Source organism: Boleophthalmus pectinirostris, unplaced genomic scaffold (assembly GCF_026225935.1).
Source record: "Boleophthalmus pectinirostris isolate CB_2022bp ecotype Guang Dong unplaced genomic scaffold, ASM2622593v1 HiC_scaffold_9, whole genome shotgun sequence".
NCBI lineage: Eukaryota > Metazoa > Chordata > Actinopteri > Gobiiformes > Gobiidae > Boleophthalmus > Boleophthalmus pectinirostris.
Genome location: NW_026571541.1, coordinates 17,355,380 through 17,379,895, shown reverse-complemented (window position 1 = coordinate 17,379,895; position 24,516 = coordinate 17,355,380). Strand labels below are relative to the sequence as shown.

The window sequence follows — 24,516 nt, the reverse complement described above, 5'->3', positions numbered from 1 at the left end:
TAAGGTACAAAGTATTTTATACAGGTTTGTGTCTGTAATAGGCACTCAACGTGGATTCGAGCGCAGTGACCCCTGCTGTTGGCAACAAGGTAAGTTAGAATTAAACGGGCGTTTAAAGGAAATGAAAAGTGAAACTAAAATGGGCTGAACTTCAGGTAGGACCCCACGCAATCATCCAATTAAAAAGGTAACCTGAGGAACTCAAAACGACCTCACAAACACATACAAAGACACATTTAAATCACACTTATTTTAATATAAACATGGATGTTCAAAATTTAATATGGAACGACATTAAATCCTTTGGATTCCGGATTTACAGCACATAAAAACAAGACTGTGGTTCTTCAGAACAGCCCTGAACGCCTGTCATGTCCATCTTTCATAGAGCATGACAGTTTAAAAATAATCCCTCTTCAAATTGTAGGGCCTAAGACTTTCAAATTGTCTATTGCTTGTTGGACAGTTATTAGTAGCCTAATCATTGTGAAATCTTCCCAAAGTCAGGACATGTGTGACTGATAAAGTAAATGGCAATATTAATATCTGCACAGATAATAACAAGGGTGTTATTTTTGTTCAAGTTTTGAACATGAACATTTATTTAAAATAGAAGGTAGTATTCACTGTCTGATGGTGTTAGAGAACTTAGTTTGTCTTGGCTCCGGACATTTCCAGTTTCTTCCAGTGCAGCTCACCATATGTGTGTGGAATGAAAAATATTCACAATTAATCTACATAAAGAATGGTTGCCCTTTGCCTCTTTCGTCCAAATATATAAAAAAAGTGGTCTAACAGAAATCTTTGCCCTCTCGACCGCCATCCCAACACCACACCATCTCTCCTTTGAAATCATACAAACAACACTACATCACATTTTACTTCACTTGAACTGCAAAAAGAGAGGGCTGGATGAGAACAGAAATAAAAATGTATCAAGTCTACACAGATTATGATTCTCCATGAATCAACACAGAAGTCACTGGAAACAGCTGATCTGCTTTTTAATATTGGTGTCCATGACTGCTATCAGCAACTACCCTCTTTGCCTCGTATAAGTCCTCTTCACTCCCAGTACTCTTGTCACAGGAGGCAGATCAAGTTGTAGTGATGCTTTAATCATTCTTCTTCTCTCCATCTGATTTGTTGGCAATTGCTGTGGCGTCAGAGGATGTTACCTCTGCTGCGGTGTTGTTCTGGGAATGGTCCACTCCACTAGTGCCAAATTCATTTACTCTGTTGGGATCCACGCGATAGATCCAGCGCTGATACAAGTAAATGAAAAAGACAACATCTGCAGAAGGAGAAACATAAGAATCAAGATAAACAATGAAACAATGATATACAAGACAAGTAAAAAAAAAGTTTTGTTCCAGTTGTAATGTTTCAATTATGACCTTTAGTCCTTATGAATTCAAATATCAAATGAAATGAAAGGGTTTCACACCATTTAATATGAAATTGTATAATTCTGTCATAATACTGACCACTTGTGTCTCCATTGTGCTAAAACTGACAAATTAACCTCTACAAAAAGGAAAAAAAAGAAGTTGAGTATTACCGTCTCTGAGGCATCCTATCCTGTACATCATGGGCATCTTGATGACAAAGGCAAACAGGTCATCAATGAAGGTATTGAGGGCTTTGTATGTGAGCATCCTCCATGGGAGGTGTGCCACAGACTTCATTTTGTAGTTGATGAAAAGCTGTGGTGTCATGGTGATAAAACCTAGGACAACAAACTCTGTCAATAGCAGCTAGTTTCCACAGCAGGCGATACACTGGAAATATCTGAGCTGATGAGGTCTATTCATTCACAAAGCATACAGCACAGAATTTAATTTTCAAATATGGTTTAAGTATGGATCTGATTGTAAAGCAAATTATCAACAGCACTTACCAAACGTTAACAAGAATCCATAGAGCATACTGAGTACCCAGGAGTACCAGCCTTTGTGCTCTACATACAATAAACTGTAAACAGCATAGCAGCCGAACAGGGGATAAAGGAACCAGGACAAGTATTTAAACGCCATCTAGGAAAAGAGAATAAATTACTTGATTACATAGATCAAAAAGGGAGAAAGCAAAAGACTCATGAACTTACGTCATCATAGATCTTGGTCGAAGACTCCACATATGTAGACTTGTCTGTGAAGACCAATTTTGGAATCACCCCAGCGATTTTGTTTTCTCTGTCCAACTGTTTAAAAAAAATGTTTGGATGAGTTTTTAAATTTGGATGACACATGACAAATGTGCTCCATTATTTTAAAATGTCTGAAATGCCACTTACTTTGACATCCATGACCTTGGTAATTTTCCATAGGTCAATGAGAAGGCCAATAAAGACGCTCACTTGAACAACAAAGTTGGTTTCATTGTCCAGGATGTACAGCAGTACCACTAGTGACTGGAAAACGCCAAAGATAATGGACCGTACAGACAAGCCTTCCAACGACTGTCGACTGTTCCAAAACTGGATATCTGAAAGTTTAAAAAAAATATATATTAAAGAGTCCCATTGGAATAATGATGACGATGATACAACAGACCCAGAGAGCTTACCATTTTTAAAGGCTAAAAATTCAAAAATGCTGTGTACAATTGACACTACAATGGTCAGTCCAAGGAGATATGGGTTGGTCTCCAGAAGGGCCACCTTCATAAGAAGTTAAAATACATTACAAGTGATAAAATATCAAATCCTTCAATTGCACTTCTGTATTATAGAATAAAAAATAAAACCTTGACAGAGTCTTGATCTTCATCAGACTGCTCATATGTGTCCTCAGGTAGAAAGTTCCAAGGCGAACGAGCATTCTGGGCAGCATACAGCTGCCACCTCCACAGAGAGAGGGGACAGAAGGTCAGACGAAGGGGAAGCTTCGTCAGAGTTTCATTGATGGGATAGTAGTCCTTTTGGAGATTCCAGTAGTCATTAAAGTAAACTATAGGGTAATAGTCGCCACTGACAGCATCAAACTTAACATCTGAAAAGTACAAGTGTATACAAGTTAGTTATTCTGTAGACATAAATTAGACATAGTATATCTATGTATTTCAGTCCTTACGTTGATCTAGAGGAGGAGGAACAGAGCCTTTGACCCAAGCGGTGTGATCATCTACCATGTTAATAGTGAGATTGGGGTGCCAATGGGAAATTATCTCTACTGGCCCATGGCTCTCTGCCCGCTAAAAAACAACAATCTTAAATTACATTTAATACATTTTCAGGAATTTATAATACACATAACAATGATAATATCCATTGTGATTAACAAAGAAATATATACCTTAATCATCTCAGGATCTGCCTCTGTTTCCCCCGTAAGCAAGTTCTTTGTCTTTAGAAACTTTCTTCGTTTGAACTTATTTAGCACTACAGAAGTACAAGTGGGTTAGATGTGTGACAGTACATGCAATCCTGATTTATTCAGTACAGTTGAATACTGTATGCAGATGCATAATTATACATATAAATGCTTACTTCTTGATGCATGAACTGTTGCTAGTCTGCGATACTGTCCCTTGCGTTTTGGGTCTGGATTGAACCCACTTTTAGTGAAGTATACATGTATGTAGAGAGAGCCATTCAGCTGTACTTTCTGCCAAAAAGAGAAATGTCAGACAGTGCTTCTGAAAGAGTGGAAAGGGCACTAGATTCACAGGTAATGAATGATACAATAGCCTTGTTTTCAAAACATTTTCTAGAATGGTGCTTGGTATGAAAGCAAAAAACTGTCATCTGAAAAGTAGTGTGAACAAAAAATAAAGGCTATTCTCCATGCTCAGACAAAATGGCTATTGTTGAAAAAATGAATTGCGTATAATTGGCACTGGTTCAGTAAATGTGTGCAGTCCTGTAATACATATACCAGGCCTGAGTGTGGTGCTGCGACACTGCTAAAGAAAGTCACCAAAACAGAAGAGGAGATCTCTTGTGACATGTGCAGCAAAGTTGTAAATGGTAAATTTGAGTGTACAGAGCATGGATGTAAAATCTACAGAACAAATGAAGAGAGAGGACTTCTGTAATGTCATTAACCAAAAAAAAAAAAAAAAGACATGGATAGGCCTTAGTTGCAAACACACTGTAATCTTGGCACTCTCTGAAGGATTGTTTACAGATACCTGAAATGCCTGCTCTATGCAGATACATGCATTAGAGGAAATATCTCTGTACCTCTGGGATGTCCATCTCCTTATATTGCTGATAGCAGCCATCTCCATCCTCTCCTGTGGTCCAGTCTCCATAGACCAGATCCCTGTGGAACCAGAACAGGGCATCTGTGTTGTTGAAGTCAGAGAAAACCTCCTCTTGGGAAACATAAACATACATGTCCTGCAGTGAAGTGAAGAAAGAGACAGGAAAATATTAGGTTATATATTATAGTTACATTATCAGTGTACAACAAAAGTTAACATGTGAAATACCATAAGAGTGTCCTTGGCAAAGAGGTTTCTGCTGGGAACTCTGGGAGCCCCGGCTGGAGTGTTGGGATCAGGAGTTGATGGCCCTCGTCGAAACCAACTACTAATGGCCCATATTATAAAGATTCTGCAGAGATAAAGAGATTGTGTCATAAACAAGGCACAGGAGCACAACCAGCTAATTGTCTAACATTAATGGACCATTAAGAACCAACTTAATTCACTTAATACCCTGTTGGTGATTTTCTAAAGTAGACAGTCTGCATGTATAACACTAGATTTAGTAGTAGCTTCTTGCATAACCAACCAATAAAATTGTTCATGTATTTGCATGCAGTAGCAATATCTCATATTCCAAGAAATTTAGATATCTCACATATGTATTTAAATCTATTTGTTCCAAGCTCTCACAAACCCTTTGGCACAATACTCATATGCACAATATTTATAACAGCTTTTTCAGATGGAGAAGTGAAGCAGGGGTGGTGTACCTATAGGAGTGTAACATGGTGTGTCTTACCTAAAGAGGACTCCTTTTATGACCTGCCATGCGTTTGGAGCTTGCTGTGGCTGCTGTTGCTGTGGGTCTTGTGCATTTCCAGTTGCCTGCACAGTCTGGCCATCTGTTGTTGTTGCACTGCCATTGGTACTAACCTAAAAGAAAATGATAATCACAGAAATATTGTAAGATAACAAGATTGACAATATTAAATAAAGACTAAAACAGAGTTGCGCTGTTCTTTTAATTGGTTTCAATAAGTATTTGCTTAATATAAATTTTTGTTTCAACAATATGGCCATCTGCATGCCCACAAAAACAGAGCTCATTTCTATTCTGGTAACACAATGGGGAAGCACAGGCCAAGTCATGGGACTCATTCACTATCTAAACATCTAATCTCCTCTCTTGTCACCAATACAAGGGGACCATAAAGTGGGCTCAGAAACAAACACATCACAACCATGCTCCATGTTCTGTTAACGCAGTAACTGCCGAGTCATTTCACAAGTTCACAAAACCTTGTCTAATTGGTGTTGTCAAATTTAATTATGTTATATATTTGAATGGTGAAAAGTGGAGTCTTAGTAAAATGCAGACAGCGTGAAAATGATGTAGGGCCTCTACTCTTGGTTACACGTTTTCAATCAAGATAATGATTTACAGTTTTTATGAACTAAAACGAGATTAAGAATTAACTACAATTTAGTTTGTAATATTGCCCACCTGGATGTAAACAATATGTTAAGAAAGAGCGTATTCATTTGAAGATAATTAAAGACTACTCTTTGAAAAGAGAAGACTAGTCCATCTAAACAGGTTTAACCAGGCTGCTGTTATGGGTAATAAGTACACTGTCACAAGAAACAGAACAGTTTATGAATCCAACATTTCCTCAAATCACACACAGTTAAGAGTTAAACATTCTGCAAATATGTTGTAGTTGCTTGAGATGATAATTACTGTCACTAATGAATTATCAAAACGAATCAAAAGGCTGATTCACTTACTGTTGTTATAAACTCCACGAAGACGTTGTCACTTCAATAAATGAAGCGTTCAAAAGACCCAAAAGATGACAATAACTCAGTAGTACTTGTTTTAAGTAAACATAATGATATATTAGGTATGACACTGCTTGATACTGGCCTCGTTTAAGCCTAAGGCCTTGGTAGCTTACTGACAACCAGCACACATAAACCAGCTACAACCATAACACCGACCACGAACAATAGAGATGAAATAAAGTTAAGTGTATAAGGTCTTTATATACACATCTAGATGACAACTTCATTGCCTACATCCGCCGGTAGCCCCAAGTATATGTCCACATCGTTGAGGGAAGCAGCGGGTCGTGGTGAAGAAAGCCCTTAAGAATATCGACACCTCGCAAATTCCGTATTGTCTATGTACATTTCCCCTAAACAACAAGGTGCAGGTGCGAGTTATGGCTGTATAAGCGCATATAGTCACAGGATAATCATTCACATTACCTCGCCGTTGGTCACGGCAGCCTTGGTCAGCTCTGTCTCCTGCGTCGCCATCTTTCCTTGTCCCTGTCGCGCACACACTACACAGCCTTGCCAAACTGCGCGAGATTTCGCGAGAGGAATACGTAAGCATGACGTGTTTTTATTTTATAAATTTTACTTATCATTCTGTTTTAGACAAATGTTTAGACAATAAGGGTACAGACAGCCAAAACTCTGCATAGATTACACTCCCATGGAATAAAGCAAACAAATATTACCCATCTCAAGTCCCACCACTGCTCCAAGTTTCTGTATAGTCAGTGTTGTGTGGTTGTATACAGAAAATCTTAATTCTTCACTTAAAAAACAACACCAATCCCAACTTAAATACACATTTTAATATTTTACCGTTCATTCATGTATGAAGTGCATGCAGTTTAGTTCAAAAAAGAAATTGTGCCAAAAAAAAGTCTTGGAATTTATATAGACTAATGTAGTTACTTGACACACAAACTGAGTGTATACAGTTGACAATTCAGCACAGACAGTGTTACATTTCATCCAAACCATAATCTTCTTCAGGAAAGTCTCCCACAGTCACAAACAATGGCTTTACAAATGCGCCATATTTGTTTGGACATTCAAAGTAACGTTTTCCATCCACACTGAAAAAACAAACCAAAAGTAAATTAATATAATAATGAAAATGTAAGCATTGAAGATAAATCCTCCTTTACCTCCCATCATTTTTCCCCAAGGGTTCATCATACTTTACACCCACCCAATAGCCAGGCTTGAAATCTGTCAGGCCTGTAAACAAAGAATAATATAAACAGTTAATTATGTCTTACTGATATATCGACTATAGAGACAATATGAGCTGATAGAGGGCCAGTGCAGACAACACAATGTTTGAAAATTTGGATAAACATAGTAAGGAGGAATATGAAGTGGTCAGTATTTCAAACCCACATACAATCAATATCTGAAAATCCTATATTGGTCAGAATTAGTGGTGAGTACCGTGGCCCACAAGAGTATGAAATTATGAATACTTATGTCAACAGACTTAGCACATTACATTACAATGTAAAATGTTATTCATGGGTTTTGTTGTGAGTAATGTTAATTTCTTATAGCAGTTTTGTGTGTTCATGTGTTGTGCTCAGAGTAAAGTACACAGGTATCTATAAGATAAGGCTTTCATCACTCACTAGTGTGACGTCAAACACACTTACCAACAAACATTACTGAGCCAAGCTTAGTAGGCTGCCCAGGAACTTGCACCCTACACCGACTGCCAATGGTAATAGCCTCTGCTGCAGTTTTTTGTTCCTCTTCCCGAGCTGCGAGTTCAGCTTTCTTTTTGGTCATTTCTTCTTCATTGTAGCGCCCAACACGCTGTTTCTTCATAAAAGACCTTGCTGTGTCTGAAGAGAATTGAAAGTATTTTTCATGTTTTAATGCATTCAGAAACACCCCTTGACTATTAAAAGACACTGATGAATTGACACAAATATTTTTATGCATCTAGCGTACCTCCTCGTTTGTCATACTTTTCATCTGGAAGTTCGAACTTTTCTACTTTGGAAACATCACTGAACTCCCCCAGAAGTCCACCACTTCTGTCAATAACCTGTGAAAGAATCATGGTGAATGCATCCGGTTTAAATTTTGGCCATAAAATTATCCTTATCATCACAATAATGGTGTCAGTGTGACCATCATTACATTTAAAAAGTCCTATATCAAGCTAAATTTACTCTTGTGAGCTTTAAGTCAAATGGTGTTACCTCATCATCAATCATACCTGGAGTTGTATGTTGTTTCATTCACACGTTTGAGTAATCCTTTATTATTAGTCTAGCTACAGCTCCAAAGCTCAAAATGCTCTGTTCCACTTTGTGATGTTATGAAGAGGTAGCTTCCAATTCAACAGCTCCCTTTTACCTTTTGCTCAGTAGAAATTGGCAATTCCAGGGCTGAAATCATCTAAATGATTCTAGTGGAGGTGTATGGTAATTAAGAACACAGTTGAGTGTTTTTGGTTTAAGAGATAAAGTATGCAGGGTTTATGTGTTAAACATGTCTGAATGAAAACAGAACTCAGGAAATGTTTTTGATGAGAAAACATCACATATATCATTAAATAGCATAATTTGACCCTTTAATTGAAATGAGAAGTGAATTAAATCAGTGTAAATTCTCTGAGTTTTTTTAAACTAAGAAAAGGTAAAAAGATTGTCAAGTTAGGAGAACTGTAAATATAGGAGTCAGATGCTAAAGCTTACGTGTATCCTGCAGTCATCATCCACGGGAAATGAACCCAGCAATGCTTCATTATCTTCAAGTTTCTGCAAAAATTGGTCACTAACATTAAACAACTCCAACTCCATGCAAGTGGCAGAGGCACCCACAATCATTTCCAGCTTTCCCTGAAAAATACAAAAGAGCAGTCAGATAAACGAAGTAACGAATGGCAATGATTAAGAGCATGTTACCTTTAATTCAGCTATTGTTATGCCTCTGTTAAATCTTCCTTTCGACTCAAAAGTTGAAATAGTGCTTGTGAGTCGCACATTTACAATAGGGTTGGTAATTATGGTCACACCACTGTCCATCGCGAAGGTGCAAGTACAGCTTGATTTCTGAAAGTGACAAAACATGTTCAGTCAAACACGAAACCCAGTGCTTAAAGCTAATACGTGTGAATTCAAAAATATACTACTAATGCTAGACCACAACATTGTCTTTTTACCTATACAGTACACGGTTAGGTTTGAAGATGCCATAGCATGATTAAAAGAATATACCTGTCTTGTAGTTATTTAGCTTGTTATAATAAACGAACTCGCACGCTGTTGATGCTATGTAGCGCTTCACAACATGCAGTCACGTTGGGCTCATTCTACGTTTAAAGGTATACTTACTGACTTACAAATGTACGGATCTATCGATCGTTTTGCCCCTATAAAGTAACTAATGCACTTCCACCAGTCAAATGCGAATCAGGTCAATGAAAAATCCTTGGCAGCTAGTACTGAAAAATGTCGCAAACGCGCCTTGCCCAGATATCCAAAAACAAAACCTCCAATTCCTGCTACGCCCAGATCTGGAACTTTCTACCCGCCCTCTAGCGGCAAACTGCCAATCAAATGCCTACATTGGCAAAATCAACCAATAATGTGCGAGTGTTGAAGAAGATGGGCGGAAACCTTTGTGACTGACACATATGTAAACCAATCAGAATAATGTATAAACCGTAATACAACACATCTAGGATTAGAAAATCCATTATCCTTGCAGGTATTTGGCCTGACAAGGATCACTGCTAATGTGTGTGTGTTGTGTTTATTAGTCGGGATAGGTGTTTAAGTTAGATTAAAATATGTTTTTATTAATTATATGTATTCTTCTATATGTAGGATGTGAATGTTGTGGCAGCTAAATTTCCCATTGTGGGCATTTACCCATCTAAAATTACTTTGTCCACATATTAAGATTACATTGTCCGCATATTTTTTAACTTTTGAATTTCAACAGGACAAAAGTTTTTAGTAATGTCTCACCAATTGACATAATTAAGTTTCTTAGTGGAACGGAACCATAGACTCCTGAGGGATTACAAATACCGTTTTGTATAACTGCAGTTTTTTTGTTTTGTTTGTTTGTATTAACTCTAGTTGTAGTGTTTCTCTCCCACCTACAGATGATATAGTAGCTGCCACAATGACGGACTTGGGATCGATGGGCCAGTCTGATATTCGTCTTTCAGAGGTCTATTGTGGAAGTATCTGTATGCAGACGAATTGTACACTATTGCAACAAGTCAATGGAAATAAAAATCTTAAAACAGATCATGATATGATAGGGGCGTTGCAAGACTCAGCTCGAGTGCAGACTCTGCGGTTTGGTCCAGTGGCAGCCTGGGCGAGGGAGGGGAGAGAGGCGGAGGAACTACTGCAGGAAAAAAGTTAAAAGTAAAATGGCTTCCTTGTCTTTGGACTCTGAGGAACAATCACCAAAGACCAAAGACGAACATACGCCAGCACATGTCAAAGAAGAAGAAGATTTCGGCCGATCGGGTGCATCGGAAAAACAAAGTTTACAAAAGTCGGAGTTGAGCTTTTCCACTGACCAAGTATCGTGTCTGTGCGAGGCCCTTCTGCAGGCGGGTAATGTGGATCGCCTGTGGAGATTTCTCTCCACGATTCATCCTTCGTCCGAGCTGCTACGTGGCAATGAGACCCTTCTCAAGGCCCAGGCTCTGGTGGCTTTCCACCGCGAAGAGTTCAAGGAGCTTTACGCCATTCTGGAAAGCCATGACTTCCACCCGTCTAACCATGGGTTCCTGCAGGACCTGTACCTGAAAGCTCGCTATAAAGAAGCTGAGCGGTCCCGGGGCCGCAGCCTGGGTGCTGTGGATAAGTATCGTCTCAGAAAGAAGTTTCCCTTGCCTAAAACAATATGGGATGGAGAGGAGACCGTGTACCTTCTTAAAGAGAAGTCCCGCAATGCACTAAAAGAATGCTACAAAAGCAACAGGTATCCGAGTCCAGACGAGAAGAAAAACCTGGCCAAAGTTACAGGATTATCTCTCAAACAAGTGAGCAACTGGTTCAAAAACCGTAGACAGAGGGATAGGACCCCGTCTGGGACACACAGCAAAAGGTAGGATCATGCGGCATCAGATTTCCTAGATTCTAGATATCCAGTTGTAAATATAACGTGATATCGTGTCTGACGAGCACTTGCAGAACAACTCCCCTCAGAAAAAGTCGATCTAATGCGTGGAAGACAACTGTAATTTGTGTTGTCAACTGTGCCACACACAGGTCCGCTGGAGCATGTTGCTTTGTTGTGAAATGTGAGCTTCAGGGCCAGGAAACTGGTCGCAGCTCACAGCCTTTTGGCTTATAGCAGGAAATGCTATTTGAAAAATACAATTACCAGAGCAACTACATGTGGTCTTCTCCTAAAATTGGACAGCTTGAATGAAGGCTACATCAATTGTATGTCATTACCCACAACAAATAGGCCTATATGTCAAAAGTTAAGTTAGTTACGAGTCTGGTCAGAACCAATGAACAGCCCAATCCATATAAATAAAATGCATTTTTTGCAGTAAAAATATAGCTTCTGATATACAATGAATTAATTATCATGCCATTTCCTTTTAGTGAGTCTGACGGTAACCACAGCACAGAGGATGAAGCAAGTGCCATGGATGACGTCCCAGAACAGTTAGAGGAGCCTTCATCTATCATCTCTTTTTCTGCTGTTTCTGGTAACACGGGAGGACCGCTCATTCTGAATGGATCCAGTGGGTTTCTCTCTGCACCTCAGCCTATTCTACTAAATGGCAACTCCCTTATTTCTGGTGCTGGAGGTGGAGTCCTCATCAATGGCCTAAACCTTGGAGACTGTCAAACTGTAACACTAAGTCCTGTTGCAGGCAACTCTTCTTTGATATTAGATGGTTCTCAGGTAATGACAAAACCAAATGTACAGCCACAACATGCACTAACAGTAACAAAACAGGAGGATGAGCCCAATGCAGACAACAAGCCTGTCATTGTTGCCACAAATACAACACATGCCTCAAACTCGCCATCAGTTATTTCTATGCCAATCAAGACAGACAGAGACACTTTGGATTTCATCAGCATTCCTAAAGAAAGGCAGACCAAACCTAATATACTGCGTCACCATACTGACTCGTCATCTTTTTTACAATCTTCACCTTTTTCATCTACTATAAACAGTGCACCAAAGTTACTGTTGACACAAACAACCAAAAATCAGGAACTGATCACTCTTCCAGCATCTATAGCATCTGCAAGAACAGTCATTTCTTCATCTCTCTGCAGTCAGGAGGGCAACTTTGTTGTTTTTGCCACTACCAGCTCCCCAATAACTGCCTCTAGCTCAGTAGTTTCATCAACTCCTTCCACCCCTCAGGTCCTCTCTCTCCCCCAGGTAGTTCCTTCTATTCAAGGCATACCTGTCTCCCAGTTGGTCCAACACTCTTCAGCAACTCAGGGGTCCCAGTGTCCTCAGTTGGTCCCTGTGTCTCCACTTTCACCCCCAAATTCACTGTTGCAAAGCACAATAACTACAGACCACAGACTTGTACATCAGCATGAGGCTGCATCAACACTGCCTGAAGTTGGTATAACCACAGTGTCCATTTCACAACATGCTACAAATCAGCTTTCACAACAATTAACTAGTCACTTGGTGGACCAGAATGGTCCAGTTGCTACAGTTGGAAAAATACAAGTGCCACAACTCCTTTCCATTGCTTCGCCAACACAAGTGTTTCCTGCACCTAAAGGGACTCATGCACAGTTGGTTTCTGTTTCACTGCCACAGCTGGTCCCAGTTTCATCCATCCAAACGTCGAACACAATCTCATTTCCACAGGTGGTGCCTGCCACCCCATCACTGACCGTGCCTTCTGCTGGACCACCTGTACAGATTCTGGCATCTGGCCCCACTGCTTCTAACCTAGCACAAGCCCCCCTCAGGATCAACACCATCAGCCCTATTCAGACTGTAGCTTCTCCAGCAAGTGTGGGTCCCAGTGTGCAGCTGTTGAATTCTGGGATCATTCAACTCCCTGCAACTCCACCAGGTACTTTATACTTTTTGTTATATTATTAATGTAGTCACTGATGGATAATTGTACATTTCTCTTGTAGGCAACCTGCTCCTCAGTGGAAGTCCATTCTTAAGTGTCCAGCAAGGCAAGCTAATATTGACAATTCCAGCAGGAATTCAACTCACAGGTTTGTCCTCAAAACCAGAGGTTTCCCCTGTTTCCAGTAATGGGCCTTCAGCTGCTTCACAGCCTTTAAGTATGCAAAGTTTAACTAGCAGTTTTACAACATCTGCCTTTACTACAAGTCAGACACCAATCCACTCTACTATGGCATTAGAGCACCCACTTTCCTCCACCTCCCAGAGCGCCCTCACTCCAGAGAGTATGCTAACCCTTAGTCCCACATATAGTGGGTTGACATCAAATGCACAACTGTCTCATTCTGCCTGGAGTCCAGGATCAAATTTGTCTCAGCTGTTTGATGTACGTGGTAAAAGCGATCTCCATGTTGACCCGTCTTTGTTAGCAGGCCTGCCTGGAGGGGAATCCCTGCTTTTGGGGAGCCCTTCTCCTGAGCAGGGAATGGATACCAGGTCACCACTTGGTAACTCAGAGGACATTGAAGGCGAGTCCAAAATTCTTACACAGCTACAATCTGTGCCTGTTGATGATGATGATTTGGGTCTGTAGACCTTACTACATCAACAACAAAAATACCGTTAGTGCCTGTAGTGTCGACCTTTCTGGTAACAGCATTATAATGCACTACTCACTCAAAACCTCAGTGGCACTTTTAAGTTCTGAACTCAAATTGGCAACCAAAATGTAAAAATGACAGGATATTATGTACCTGTATGCATTTCTGGTGTGCATTAACCATTTTAATATCAAAATGGGGAGAGCATAAATTTTTCCCACTCCTGGATAATTATTTATGTTACTTGGGTGATCAATAGTTTGACCACCACATTGCTATTTTCTGTAAAGTCAATGCAAGATTTTGGTACTACATAGGATATAATTACTTAAATAATCTTTGATGATTAAAATCCTTTAGGAAACACAATGTTGCATTACAATTTGATGTTTGCAGTCTTGTTGCCTTAAGTGCCTTAAATTGTATTATAGGTTTTTAACCTGTAATACAATAATATAAATCTATTTTAGCCCAACATTTATAAATGTAGCTGTTTATCTTATTTGTATATTTTGCACATTGCATTTTTAGTGTTTACACTAAACTTCACATGGTTACAAAGGGCATATTTTATACTGTGTGTATGTTTTGTTTGCCAAAGCAGATTTTTTTTTTTTTTTTACCAGTCCAGAGCTGCCAATCGCAGTAGATGTTAATATTACAATTTTATTGTAAAGAACTGTATGTATGTTCAGAACTACAGACCTTTAACTTCAGTTTCTTCATGTAGTTCACATCAGTCTAAATTAGTATCAGTACAGTGCACTAATAAATTATAGATTAGTACAATAAGCAAAAATGCTATAATAAAAATGTTCACTAAACATTCAAGTTTTCAAATAACCTGGGGAGTCACAAACTGTGCTTTATAGCTTCAGCTAATAATGCTAATGAAATCTCCTTATTCAATATGACTGTGTGCTTGTTGTATCTTGGCACAGTTCATATCTGGTCAATAATGGTACAAAATTATACATTTTTAAAACTTTACAATATATTGTTTTTACAAGCTTGTTTGTATTTGTGTATTGTGTACTTGTTTTTGAAGCATATGTCAATCAATTATGGTCTTACTGTCAAATGAGAAGGTCTGCATCATGGTCAGTGTGAATTGGAAGTTTTCCTCTTCATGACACATAAAGGGAAATGTATCCTGTGAACTGTGAATGTCGTGCTAGGGTGTCGAGATGTAATGTACTGTACATTTCTTGCCAAAAAAAAGACAATGTGTTTGTAAGCACATGTTATGCACATTTTATCCAGTTTGTTCTTGCCAAAACTCCAGTTTTAACCAAAGATAATGTTTGAACTTTTTTATTTTACTTTTGATAGTTTGAAATGCATTTTTTTATATACATGTTTAATTCATTATTCAAATTATATTTTTTATATTACATATTGTAATAATAAACTACATACACCAACTACTAGTGTAGAGAATGTAAATTCGTTTTATATGTAGTCTTGATAGAAGTTCTAACGAGATCTCATATGGGCTAATGAAAAACTCATGTCGCCCTCTTGTGGTTAACCAACGACACAATTCTTCCCATTACAGGCATGTTCAACATTTCTGCTTGAGGAGTGAAGTACTTCAGATCTTTTTACACAATGATTAACATATTGAAATAATCAAACATGATCAGTCAATTACAGGTTTTTATTTTTCTTTATTGCTTAATTTAATTTTGGGGGGCTGAAGTCCATAATGCAATAAGCATAAGGGTATACCCTGAGTAATAGCTCGCTTGTCATTGGAGGAAATACATTATTTTCAAGGATGAAATTGTATAAAACATTTAGAAAAATGTAATGCCTGTAACAAGAATATTTATGCTTATGCAAAGTCACATCATTCAAACTGACAGGAGAAACGGTCTACTGTCTTTGGTTAGGTTTAGCATTTAATCATTTTACTAATACAATCCCAAGTATTCTGCCAGGAAGACGGCAAGAATCTTTGTTAAGTTTTCCACAGTGGGCCGATGCATATTCTCCTCTGTGTCATCCAGTGTATGCCAAAACTGAGGGAAAGGTGTTGCAATGACATGTAGCACAGGAACCCCTGGGTACAAAAAGATAAACTGTATACATTAGGCGCAGGAAATAATCATGTTGATAATTTGATATAAACACTATAACCAACCTCTGAGAAGAAAAGGGATGTGGTCGTCTTGAACAGGCCCCAGATACAGGTCTTTCCTGAAGTAAGCTTGTTCAGAAGAATGTGAAGCTAGCAGACCCTGTCGATGGAGTCTCTTTTCTTTAAAAGATTGTACCATTAGAATGTAAAATAGTTTCTTATTCATTCTAAAGCCTAATATTTACCTGCTGTAATAAGTCGATCAAACCAACGTGCAGTGTTATCAAAGTGATTTACAATGAGGGGATTAGGGGCTCCGAGCAGATCCAGAAGCACAAAAAGATCCTATAAGAACAGAAGTAGTTTTAACAAAAAATGGCTCCTAGATACGGTATATAACTTTTTTTATGTTAAAGATTTAGTTTATGTCAAATTCTTTAACCAGCATAGTTATATATTCTAAGTTGCATATTTTTTATCATTATGTTTTTGTTAATTTTTGGTCAGTTGTTTAGCCTAACAATTAGTCCACGGGGTCCTTACGGGTCAAAGTGGGCTAGTAGAGTTAGACCAGTAAGCACTCTGGTGGGCCTGGATTTAACAAGTTAGGCAGGAGAGGCAACTGAAATCATGTAACCTTGTTGTGTGCCAGCCAACTTGGAAATTAACTGCATTTCTGAATGGATATTGATTGTGTACTGCATAAACTGCATGCACATGGTGCCTCAAAGTGATTATTTGACTTTATTTTGCTCATACTTACACTAGTTTGTATTCTTTGGCAAATAGTCTCTACACAATATAATGAATGAATGAAGACAACTATTTTAACACAGCTGTAAATAAATGTACGTTCAGTCATTCTTTGAGTTAATTGTCAGATACATTTGGATGAAAGCAGACCATTTCCTTACCACAGCCTGAAGCATTGTGGTGTGTGCAGAGCCCCTGGGGTGAGGTGTGGTGGCCATTCGTTCAGCCATGTACCGAGAGCCATAAAGCGAATCAGTATCAGTCCATTCTTCAAATGATTCTTCACCATCAAAAAACACCAGCTGAAGGGTTAGTAGGTGTTTCTGTGGTAGGAAAATAAACTATTATTAAAACTTTTGTTCAACAATTCAACAAGAAAAATAAGCAGAGCCTGGATAATGACAAAACAACTGAAGAAAATCATATTTTGCTTTCATATTATAAAATCTGTCTCAAAAATTTGCCCACACACCTGCTGTTTAAATATTTTTAGTTGTGCATCTAGCAATGTTGCAAGCTCCAGGATCATAGCACAAGGCACTGCTGAATCGCTGGCACCCAGAAATACTCTTTTTGGATCTCGTGGGTCTAAAGGAAGGGATTTAGAGTCATAGTGGCAGGCTAAAAGTAGTCTCCGAGGTGCCGCAGGATCCAGTGTAGCCACAATGTTTGTGAAGGTCACCCGGCCATGTGGAGTTGGAGACTGGAAAGAGTCTAAATCAATGCTCCAGCCTGCCAACAGTGAAGACAGTGTAGAGGCAATATGCTGGAAAGAGATCATTGAATGAGGTTAATACAAGGAGTAACTAGTACTTCTAGAAATAAAACATAGTCAAATGTACTGTACGCCTGTACAAACCTGCTGCACTGCCAAACTGCCTGGGGTCCCAGGAAGTCTCTCTATAAGAATGGGCCTCAAATGGGTCTCCCATAAACGGTTTCCATCGACTTGAGAGGCCAAGTGCCGAATATGAGAAGTGGAGCACTTACTTGGCTTATGAGACAACTGCAGAACAGAATATGACAAAAAACAAAGGGATCACTAGGCACGCGTAAATCAATAAATCATTAATATGTGAGAAGGTTGAGAACTGAGAAGTAACAGCTGTTACAAAGCATGTGGATGTTCCCTAAAAACTGCAAGAGCTCAAAAGGAATAAAAGAAAAACATATGTGTACTTACTCTGTCATTTGTCCAGTCTGTTTCTGGAAATCGGTTCGCAAAGTTCCCATCGATGGAGTCGTTGGATAAGAATACCCCTAGCACCATGGCCAGCACCAAGACCCCGATTAGACAGAGCAAGATAACTCGGACACGGGGCATCCACACGCGGTCACAGCCGGGCAAAGAGGCACTGCTATAATCCTGCGGCGGAGGCTTGTACCGTCGGCTGTGCCGGGACATGACTTGACTTATGACAGCTTGGCTGTGTGCTAAAAGCTACGTGTCCAGTGCGTCGTGTTGTGAATAGCAGGAAGTTAACAGATAGGCCAAAAAGAAGAGCTTTACAGTCCCTCTCCAAGTCTTCACTATAACTAATAACATTTACGTTACCTGCAGAGGTCTGTTAATCATGGGAAGATTAGCTAATAAAGTCATTTTGAATCGTCCTCCTGTAGGGTGCCCTACACACCTTACTATAGTTATAAATACAGATAAAACATGTGGATAGCTAAACTCAAAAGGACCCATAAAAGCGTCAGTATTCAGCATCTAATTAGTTGAATGCACACGTTAGGAGAACCCATGGATGTAAACTTCCATGAGAACTACACGGAATCGTGCTTCTTCGCTTTTATGTTGAGCTGTTTTTGAGATTTACTGCGACCTACAGCCGCGGAGTCCAAACGACAGTCGAGATGTTACAAAATCCAGAAGTCAAGTTATCTCCGTATATTGTGTGACAGGATAAATACAATTCAGTCACGAGTAATTAAAGTCTACAAAAACAAACACCAGTGACCCACTTTTCACCATCTCACTGGATCCCGCCGTCAGGACCTCGCGATTCCCCGCCACATTTTGGTTGACGTAAAAAGCGGAAATGGACGTCATCTCTGGTCACACCTTATTGGTCCACCAAGACAAACTCCCGCATTTTCTTATCACCGATTGGTCAACGGAGACGTCAATTACCGTTTCACAACACATTCCCAGACGTACAAATAGCCTGTTAGCGGCATTTTTAGGTCCAGTCGCGCTTTATTTCAGCGGGTTGTCGAGGTCTGTGGCGGTAACGCTGCTTCTTCTGCTAATAACTTGGATTTTGTATCTTTGGTGGTGCTGCATCACACTTGGACAGCATGCATGTCATCAAAAGAGGTCTGTGTTCTTTAGCATTGAGTAGCATCTGCGTTTCCTGCTTGTACTGCAACTCTTAAGATAGTACTTATTGCCGTGCTAACATAGAAATGTGTAAATACTCACTTAAGATTCACCTAAATAGAAAGACCAGTTGTATTTCGACTCCTTTTAAAATGACTGTTGGAACCACGGAGATTTTGTTAGCACTGAAGCTAAGCTGTTGTGGCGTTTGTAATTTACACAAAGTCCTCCTTGGTCTCAGTTGGCGCCAAACGCTTTGTGGCGTTTTCCCTTTCCCGTCAGAAAACTTAAAGGATCTGACGTTTGTGACTTTGATTAATGTTATTGCTAAATACTTGTCCTAATTTATTAACAGGTTTTACTTACATTTTTGGTTAAATTTGTTTTTACGGCACCCCTGCCTATTGCCCAGTGTAGGGCTATTTATTATATTCAGATGTACTGTATGATTGTATGATTAATGTAAAATGTCTATCTATTAAAATATAATTTACGGGATTATTGTTGTAATCGCGTTGGCAATATTTTGTGTTTTTCAGATGGACGCCAGGAGCGCGTCATGTTTGATAAAATCACCTCTCGAATCCAAAAGCTCTGTTACGGGCTCAACGCGGAGTTTGTGGACCCCGCACAAATCACAATGAAGGTGATCCAAGGTCTGTACAGTGGAGTGACCACTGTGGAGTTGGACACACTCGCTGCGGAGATTGCTGCCACACTAACCACTAAGCACCCCGATTATGCCCTTCTGGCTGCACGCATTGCTGTTTCCAACCTCCATAAAGAGACCAAGAAGGTGTTCAGTGACGTCATGGAGGATCTGTTCAACTATGTCAACCCTTTAAACAAGCGCCACTCCCCCATGATCTCCCAAGAGACCCTAGATATTGTCCTTGCAAACAAAGACCGCCTCAACTCTGCTATAATCTATGATAGGGATTTTTCTTATAATTTCTTTGGCTTTAAGACCCTAGAGCGCTCCTACCTGCTGAAAATCAATGGCAAGGTGGCTGAGCGTCCACAGCACATGCTCATGAGAGTAGCTGTTGGAATCCACAAAACTGATATTGATGCAGCCATTGAGACCTACAACCTGCTGTCTGAGAAGTGGTTCACTCATGCCTCTCCCACTCTGTTCAATGCAGGCACCAACAGACCACAGCTCTCTAGTTGCTTCCTGCTGGCCATGAAGGATGACAGCATTGATGGCATTTATGATACACTCAAACAATGCGCTCTCATCTCCAAATCTGCAGGAGGGATTGGTGTAGCAGTTAGCTGCATTAGATCAACAGGAAGCTACATTGCTGGAACAAATGGTAATTCAAATGGCCTTGTGCCAATGCTGAGGGTGTACAACAACACGGCGCGCTACGTGGACCAAGGTGGCAATAAACGACCTGGTGCCTTTGCCATGTACCTTGAGCCATGGCACTTTGACGTGTTTGACTTCCTTGAGTTAAAGAAGAACACTGGTAAAGAGGAGCAGAGGGCACGAGACCTCTTCTATGCCCTATGGATCCCTGATTTGTTCATGAAGAGGGTGGAAAACAACCAGGACTGGTCTTTGATGTGCCCCAGTGAGTGCCCTGGGCTGGATGAGTGTTGGGGGGAGGAGTTTGAGAAGCTGTACACTCGCTACGAGCAGGAAGGCAGAGTGAAACGGGTGGTCAAGGCTCAGCAGGTGTGGTATGCCATCATAGAGTCTCAGACTGAAACAGGAACTCCTTACATGTTGTACAAAGATGCCTGTAACAGGAAGAGTAATCAGCAGAATTTGGGCACTATCAAATGCAGTAACTTGTGCACTGAGATTGTGGAGTATACAAGCAAAGATGAGGTAGCCGTCTGTAACTTGGCTTCTATTGCTCTTAACATGTATGTTACTCCAGAACGGACCTTTGACTTCAAAAAGCTTGCCTCTGTCACTAAAGTAATTGTAAGAAACCTCAACAAGATCATTGACATTAACTACTACCCAGTCCCTGAAGCCGAGAACTCGAACAAGCGCCACAGGCCAATCGGAATTGGAGTGCAGGGTCTCGCAGATGCCTTCATTCTCATGCGTTATCCATTTGAAAGTCCTGAAGCCCAGCTGCTGAACATCCAGATCTTTGAGACAATATACTACGCCGCCCTGGAGGCAAGCTGCGAGTTAGCAGAAAAAGACGGGCCTTATGAGACATACCCAGGTTCTCCAGTGAGTAAGGGCATTCTGCAATACGACATGTGGGAGAAGGTGCCGACTGCGCTCTGGGACTGGAAGCTGCTTAAGGAGAAGATTACTAAACATGGTGTGAGGAACAGCCTGTTGTTGGCCCCCATGCCTACTGCTTCCACAGCACAAATACTAGGCAACAATGAGTCCATCGAAGCCTACACCAGCAACATCTACACACGCAGAGTCCTCTCCGGAGAGTTTCAGATTGTAAACCCACATCTGCTCAAGGACCTGACTGAACGGGGACTGTGGAATGAGGAAATGAAGAATAAGCTCATTGCTCAAAATGGATCCATACAGGTAAGCTTTTGATAAACAATCATCATTTGTAACCATGTGTAGCTTTGAGTTTTAATGCCAACACTTTCTCCACAATAGGACATTTCTGAAATCCCAGATGATTTAAAACAGCTGTATAAAACAGTTTGGGAAATATCACAGAAGACTATACTCAAGATGGCTGCAGACCGCGGTGCCTACATTGACCAGAGCCAGTCTCTAAATATTCATATTGCAGAGCCAAACTATGGCAAATTGACCAGCATGCACTTTTATGGCTGGAAGCAGGTGAGGAAAGAATATGATGCAAAGTAAAATGAAAAAAGTTAAATGGCAGCCAAAGTAATCTATTGTGTTCCAGGGTCTAAAAACTGGGATGTATTATCTGCGAACCAAGCCAGCAGCCAACCCCATCCAGTTCACTCTCAACAAAGAGAAGCTGAAGGAAATGCAGACTGCCAAACCATCCGAGCAGGAGCTGAAGGAGCTCAACAAAGCGGCCATGGTATGTTCACTGGAGAACAAGGACGAGTGCCTCATGTGCGGGTCATAGACTTGCAGTCCACTATTCACTGTCATTTGTCATTACTGTAGCACTAAGAATAATTTTAATACTTACTAATGTACAAAATGCATCTTACCATTGAAATGAATAAATCTATTTTTAAGCTTGGGTAAAAGTTCTTTTCATCCTTCTGTTAATTGAAGTTGTATGGTAATATTCATATTAATGAATATAAATCTTGTCAAACAATGTGGGGGGGGGGAAACCGGTGAAAGAATACAAAAAGCAGTGTTCAAAAGTTAATTTTATAAAATAAAAAGCAGATTTACAGTTTAAATGTACACTTATTACAACCCAAATAAATTGTCATTGCATCTGAAAATGCAGTCAACATTTATAGAGCTCAGCAAGACAGTACCCTCTTCACAAATTTGCAACATTGGCCAACAGGTTAAAATAAATTATCAATATTTACTAGCTATTAACATCCTACTTGTACAATACCATTAACCACAATGCAATGATTGGTTTAATGAGTCATTGTGTATGCTATAAATATCTTAAAATTACAACAATGTATTTGAGCCCCTTTAAACAAATTACATGAAAAAGTAAGACTTAAGTCACAACTGAGGTGTGGGGATAAGACTGAACTACTGTTTCGGAGATGTGGAGCTGTATGTCCAGCTTTTTCTTAAAGCACTTGTTCCCTATTCAACCAAAACACAGTCACATTTGTATTATGTATTGACAGCTTATCTCAAGGAACCTGAGAGTTGGGGAAGTTTGAATAAAACAGTTCCAGTCAGACCAGGGAGTTGTGGTGCTCCACAAGTACAGGACAAGGCAAAATTCAGTACAATTATTTAGTGATATTTACGGAAGTACAGCTGTGAAATAGATTTTTGCACCAACTGCAAAAATATCCAGTCACCACCAGCAAATGGAAAAAACAAGTATTAAAAATAGATTTTATACACATTATAATTAGGCAAGCTAGGAGTATAAATAGTTCTGTTTAGGCGTACAAATTGGTATGATAAAAGCTTCAGTGTTGATGGGTTTCGTGTAAAAATGTTATACCAGTTTCAATTGATGTGTATGAAAATACAGCATTTTCTTACTCCGTACCATGGCTTGATTTCACATCATTGGACCGCTCTCATCCATGTAAACAAAAACAGAATGCCATGGGCTAATAAGAAATTTACAATAAGTTTTCATTTATTCTCATATTAACTCTTCCATGTCTCACACAGTTACACAAAAGAAAGGTGCACAATCACTTGTGCAGTAATGCTTCTGAGTATTTTAAAGTACTCTCAGTCTCACATAAACAATAAGGGACCATTTTGACAGTATTGGTTGTTTCCAGTCATTCCAGTCGTACCAGTCACATTTTATCTGCAGTATGCCGTTGTAGAGCATTGAAACCCTCTAGTGCATTATGGGATATGTGGTTTGTAGTCTCTTTTTTTGGCTGATTTGCTCCAACAGTATTAGGCCTCTCCAGGAAAAGTAATGTCTATAGTCATAATCTTATTGGTGTCCTTGTCCTTGTGGCATAGCTTTATATCACAAGAGTTGAGTCTCTTTTTATAAAATAATGCGGCTCAGACAACTGGGACATGGTCTATATGAGGGGCTTTAAGGCAGTCCAGTCAAATCTGAGGTTGTGACAACTTTGCCACCAAGTGTGCAAGAAACCATGGGGAAAAAGTGGGACAGAAACATTTTGCCATGTCCCATACATACACTTTTTCCTGTGCAGCAGTTCACTCCCTTTGTGAGTCCGTTTCATGTCCTACAGTGTGCCCTTCATGCTCACTTTCCACCTTATTGAGGTTGGTAAAAAGCAAGCTGAATTTCCGCAGTTGCTCACTGGCCGTGTGACTTTCCTCTTGCAAACGCTGGTTGTTTTCTCTCAGATTTGCCATCTCTGCTAGCAGGACAACTTTATCCTGCTTCTCCTGCAGCACAAGGTTAATGGAAAATTGTTATGATAAACTATTATTGAGAACTTTCAGTTTAAGACAAACTTACTCTTTCCAGATCATTGTTAAGTTGTTTCAACATCACTTCCAGGTGGAAGAGTCGTCCAGACAAATCATTTGGCGTCTCCTCTCTGGTGATAGAGAATTAATTTAATTAACTGAGATGTCATATTTCTGTAAACGTCATCCCTGTCGGACTCATAGCATTTGGATCAGTTCATTCTAAAAGTTGGTCCAGTTGACTTAAAGTAACCTTGTTTTGCTAGAGTAAGTAGACTTACCCACTGAAAGTTGGAGTTGTCCGTGGAGTCTGAGGAGTCTGAAATGGGACCGGACTGCTAGCCGGTCTCAAATCCGGACCAACCAAAGGTTCATTTAATGAAAAGAGAGACACGGCTCTTTGTGCTGCCACAAACAGAGAGACTTCAGTTTTATAATATTTAAATTTGAGGGATTCTCACTGGTGAGGCACAGTGAACATGTGGTATACACTTACCTTCATAGGCTTTAGCAGCATTCACCAAACTGGACCACTCTAGCCCACAGGCTGTGTCAGGCAAAGGCATCAGGCCAGGGTCTAGCCTTCTCAGAGGGGGAACCTTGTCTCTCACTTCAGTGAGTGATAGCTCTGACGCTGACAGTGGGACTG

The 24,516-nt window shown here is 39.9% G+C and overlaps 6 protein-coding genes across 8 annotated transcripts in view; 2 read left to right on the top strand and 4 right to left on the bottom strand.

Moving 5' to 3' along the window:
• Positions 1-235: 235 nt before the first annotated feature.
• clptm1 (CLPTM1 regulator of GABA type A receptor forward trafficking) lies at positions 236-6,549 on the bottom strand. Its single transcript, XM_020928457.2, has 14 exons — positions 6,427-6,549; positions 4,955-5,088; positions 4,438-4,561; positions 4,187-4,345; positions 3,491-3,608; positions 3,297-3,382; positions 3,075-3,195; positions 2,749-2,993; positions 2,569-2,662; positions 2,297-2,487; positions 2,108-2,203; positions 1,901-2,036; positions 1,562-1,729; positions 236-1,294 (listed from the first exon to the last, which is right to left on the bottom strand). Exons 1-14 carry the CDS (start codon positions 6,475-6,477, stop codon positions 1,116-1,118), a joined length of 1,902 nt encoding a protein of 633 aa, XP_020784116.1. The 5' UTR covers positions 6,478-6,549; the 3' UTR covers positions 236-1,115.
• A 234-nt stretch (positions 6,550-6,783) lies between these two features.
• Positions 6,784-9,498, bottom strand: tbcb (tubulin folding cofactor B). 3 transcript variants are annotated; one of them, XM_055166953.1, is made up of 7 exons: positions 9,219-9,498; positions 8,907-9,053; positions 8,697-8,840; positions 7,945-8,041; positions 7,644-7,835; positions 7,143-7,215; positions 6,784-7,070 (listed from the first exon to the last, which is right to left on the bottom strand). In XM_055166953.1, the coding sequence occupies exons 2-7, from the start codon at positions 9,024-9,026 to the stop codon at positions 6,956-6,958; spliced, it is 741 nt and encodes a 246-aa protein (XP_055022928.1). In that variant the 5' UTR covers positions 9,027-9,053; positions 9,219-9,498; the 3' UTR covers positions 6,784-6,955. The 3 variants fall into 3 exon arrangements, with proteins under 3 accessions (XP_055022928.1, XP_020784117.1, XP_020784118.1); XM_020928458.2 differs by having other exon boundaries at positions 9,336-9,497; XM_020928459.2 differs by having other exon boundaries at positions 9,344-9,497.
• A 611-nt stretch (positions 9,499-10,109) lies between these two features.
• On the top strand, positions 10,110-15,146 carry six5 (SIX homeobox 5). The gene is made up of 3 exons (XM_055166952.1): positions 10,110-11,076; positions 11,586-13,042; positions 13,110-15,146. Exons 1-3 carry the CDS (start codon positions 10,391-10,393, stop codon positions 13,697-13,699), a joined length of 2,733 nt encoding a protein of 910 aa, XP_055022927.1. The 5' UTR covers positions 10,110-10,390; the 3' UTR covers positions 13,700-15,146.
• Positions 15,147-15,352: 206 nt separating this feature from the next.
• Positions 15,353-18,589, bottom strand: qpctla (glutaminyl-peptide cyclotransferase-like a). Its single transcript, XM_020928622.2, has 7 exons — positions 17,726-18,589; positions 17,402-17,548; positions 17,015-17,308; positions 16,704-16,865; positions 16,035-16,134; positions 15,853-15,969; positions 15,353-15,771 (listed from the first exon to the last, which is right to left on the bottom strand). Exons 1-7 carry the CDS (start codon positions 17,945-17,947, stop codon positions 15,623-15,625), a joined length of 1,191 nt encoding a protein of 396 aa, XP_020784281.1. The 5' UTR covers positions 17,948-18,589; the 3' UTR covers positions 15,353-15,622.
• Positions 18,590-18,686: 97 nt separating this feature from the next.
• Positions 18,687-22,048, top strand: LOC110163552 (ribonucleoside-diphosphate reductase large subunit). Its single transcript, XM_020928525.2, has 4 exons — positions 18,687-18,865; positions 19,408-21,389; positions 21,468-21,656; positions 21,730-22,048. Exons 1-4 carry the CDS (start codon positions 18,847-18,849, stop codon positions 21,919-21,921), a joined length of 2,382 nt encoding a protein of 793 aa, XP_020784184.1. The 5' UTR covers positions 18,687-18,846; the 3' UTR covers positions 21,922-22,048.
• A 111-nt stretch (positions 22,049-22,159) lies between these two features.
• The window catches only part of sipa1l3 (signal-induced proliferation-associated 1 like 3), a 38,286-nt gene continuing 35,929 nt past the window's right edge, over positions 22,160-24,516 (bottom strand). The window contains 4 exon segments of the mRNA XM_055166951.1: positions 22,160-23,843; positions 23,917-23,998; positions 24,149-24,272; positions 24,364-24,513. Coding sequence (XP_055022926.1) covers positions 23,649-23,843; positions 23,917-23,998; positions 24,149-24,272; positions 24,364-24,513 — 551 coding nt within the window. The 3' untranslated portion in view covers positions 22,160-23,648.

What these genes read in the sequence shown, in the direction of transcription:
- clptm1 (XM_020928457.2), bottom strand. Translation starts at nt 6,477, where the DNA reads ATGGCGACGCAGGAGACAGAGCTGACCAAGGCTGCCGTGACCAACGGC. An exon ending in CAGATCCTGAGATGATTAAG is followed by an intron (nt 3,196 to 3,296) that starts GTATATATTTCT and finishes GTTGTTTTTTAG; the next exon opens with CGGGCAGAGAGCCATGGGCC. An exon ending in GATAGGATGCCTCAGAGACG is followed by an intron (nt 1,295 to 1,561) that starts GTAATACTCAAC and finishes CTCCTTCTGCAG; the next exon opens with ATGTTGTCTTTTTCATTTAC.
- tbcb (XM_055166953.1), bottom strand. Translation starts at nt 9,026, where the DNA reads ATGGACAGTGGTGTGACCATAATTACCAACCCTATTGTAAATGTGCGA. An exon ending in TGGCTCAGTAATGTTTGTTG is followed by an intron (nt 7,216 to 7,643) that starts GTAAGTGTGTTT and finishes CTTTGTTTACAG; the next exon opens with GCCTGACAGATTTCAAGCCT. An exon ending in TTGGGGAAAAATGATGGGAG is followed by an intron (nt 7,071 to 7,142) that starts GTAAAGGAGGAT and finishes TTGTTTTTTCAG; the next exon opens with TGTGGATGGAAAACGTTACT.
- six5 (XM_055166952.1), top strand. Translation starts at nt 10,391, where the DNA reads ATGGCTTCCTTGTCTTTGGACTCTGAGGAACAATCACCAAAGACCAAA. An exon ending in TCTGGGACACACAGCAAAAG is followed by an intron (nt 11,077 to 11,585) that starts GTAGGATCATGC and finishes ATTTCCTTTTAG; the next exon opens with TGAGTCTGACGGTAACCACA. An exon ending in ACTCCCTGCAACTCCACCAG is followed by an intron (nt 13,043 to 13,109) that starts GTACTTTATACT and finishes TTTCTCTTGTAG; the next exon opens with GCAACCTGCTCCTCAGTGGA.
- qpctla (XM_020928622.2), bottom strand. Translation starts at nt 17,947, where the DNA reads ATGTCCCGGCACAGCCGACGGTACAAGCCTCCGCCGCAGGATTATAGC. An exon ending in TAAAAATATTTAAACAGCAG is followed by an intron (nt 16,866 to 17,014) that starts GTGTGTGGGCAA and finishes TTCCTACCACAG; the next exon opens with AAACACCTACTAACCCTTCA. An exon ending in CCACAATGCTTCAGGCTGTG is followed by an intron (nt 16,135 to 16,703) that starts GTAAGGAAATGG and finishes CTGTTCTTATAG; the next exon opens with GATCTTTTTGTGCTTCTGGA.
- LOC110163552 (XM_020928525.2), top strand. An exon ending in CTCAAAATGGATCCATACAG is followed by an intron (nt 21,390 to 21,467) that starts GTAAGCTTTTGA and finishes TCTCCACAATAG; the next exon opens with GACATTTCTGAAATCCCAGA. An exon ending in ACTTTTATGGCTGGAAGCAG is followed by an intron (nt 21,657 to 21,729) that starts GTGAGGAAAGAA and finishes ATTGTGTTCCAG; the next exon opens with GGTCTAAAAACTGGGATGTA.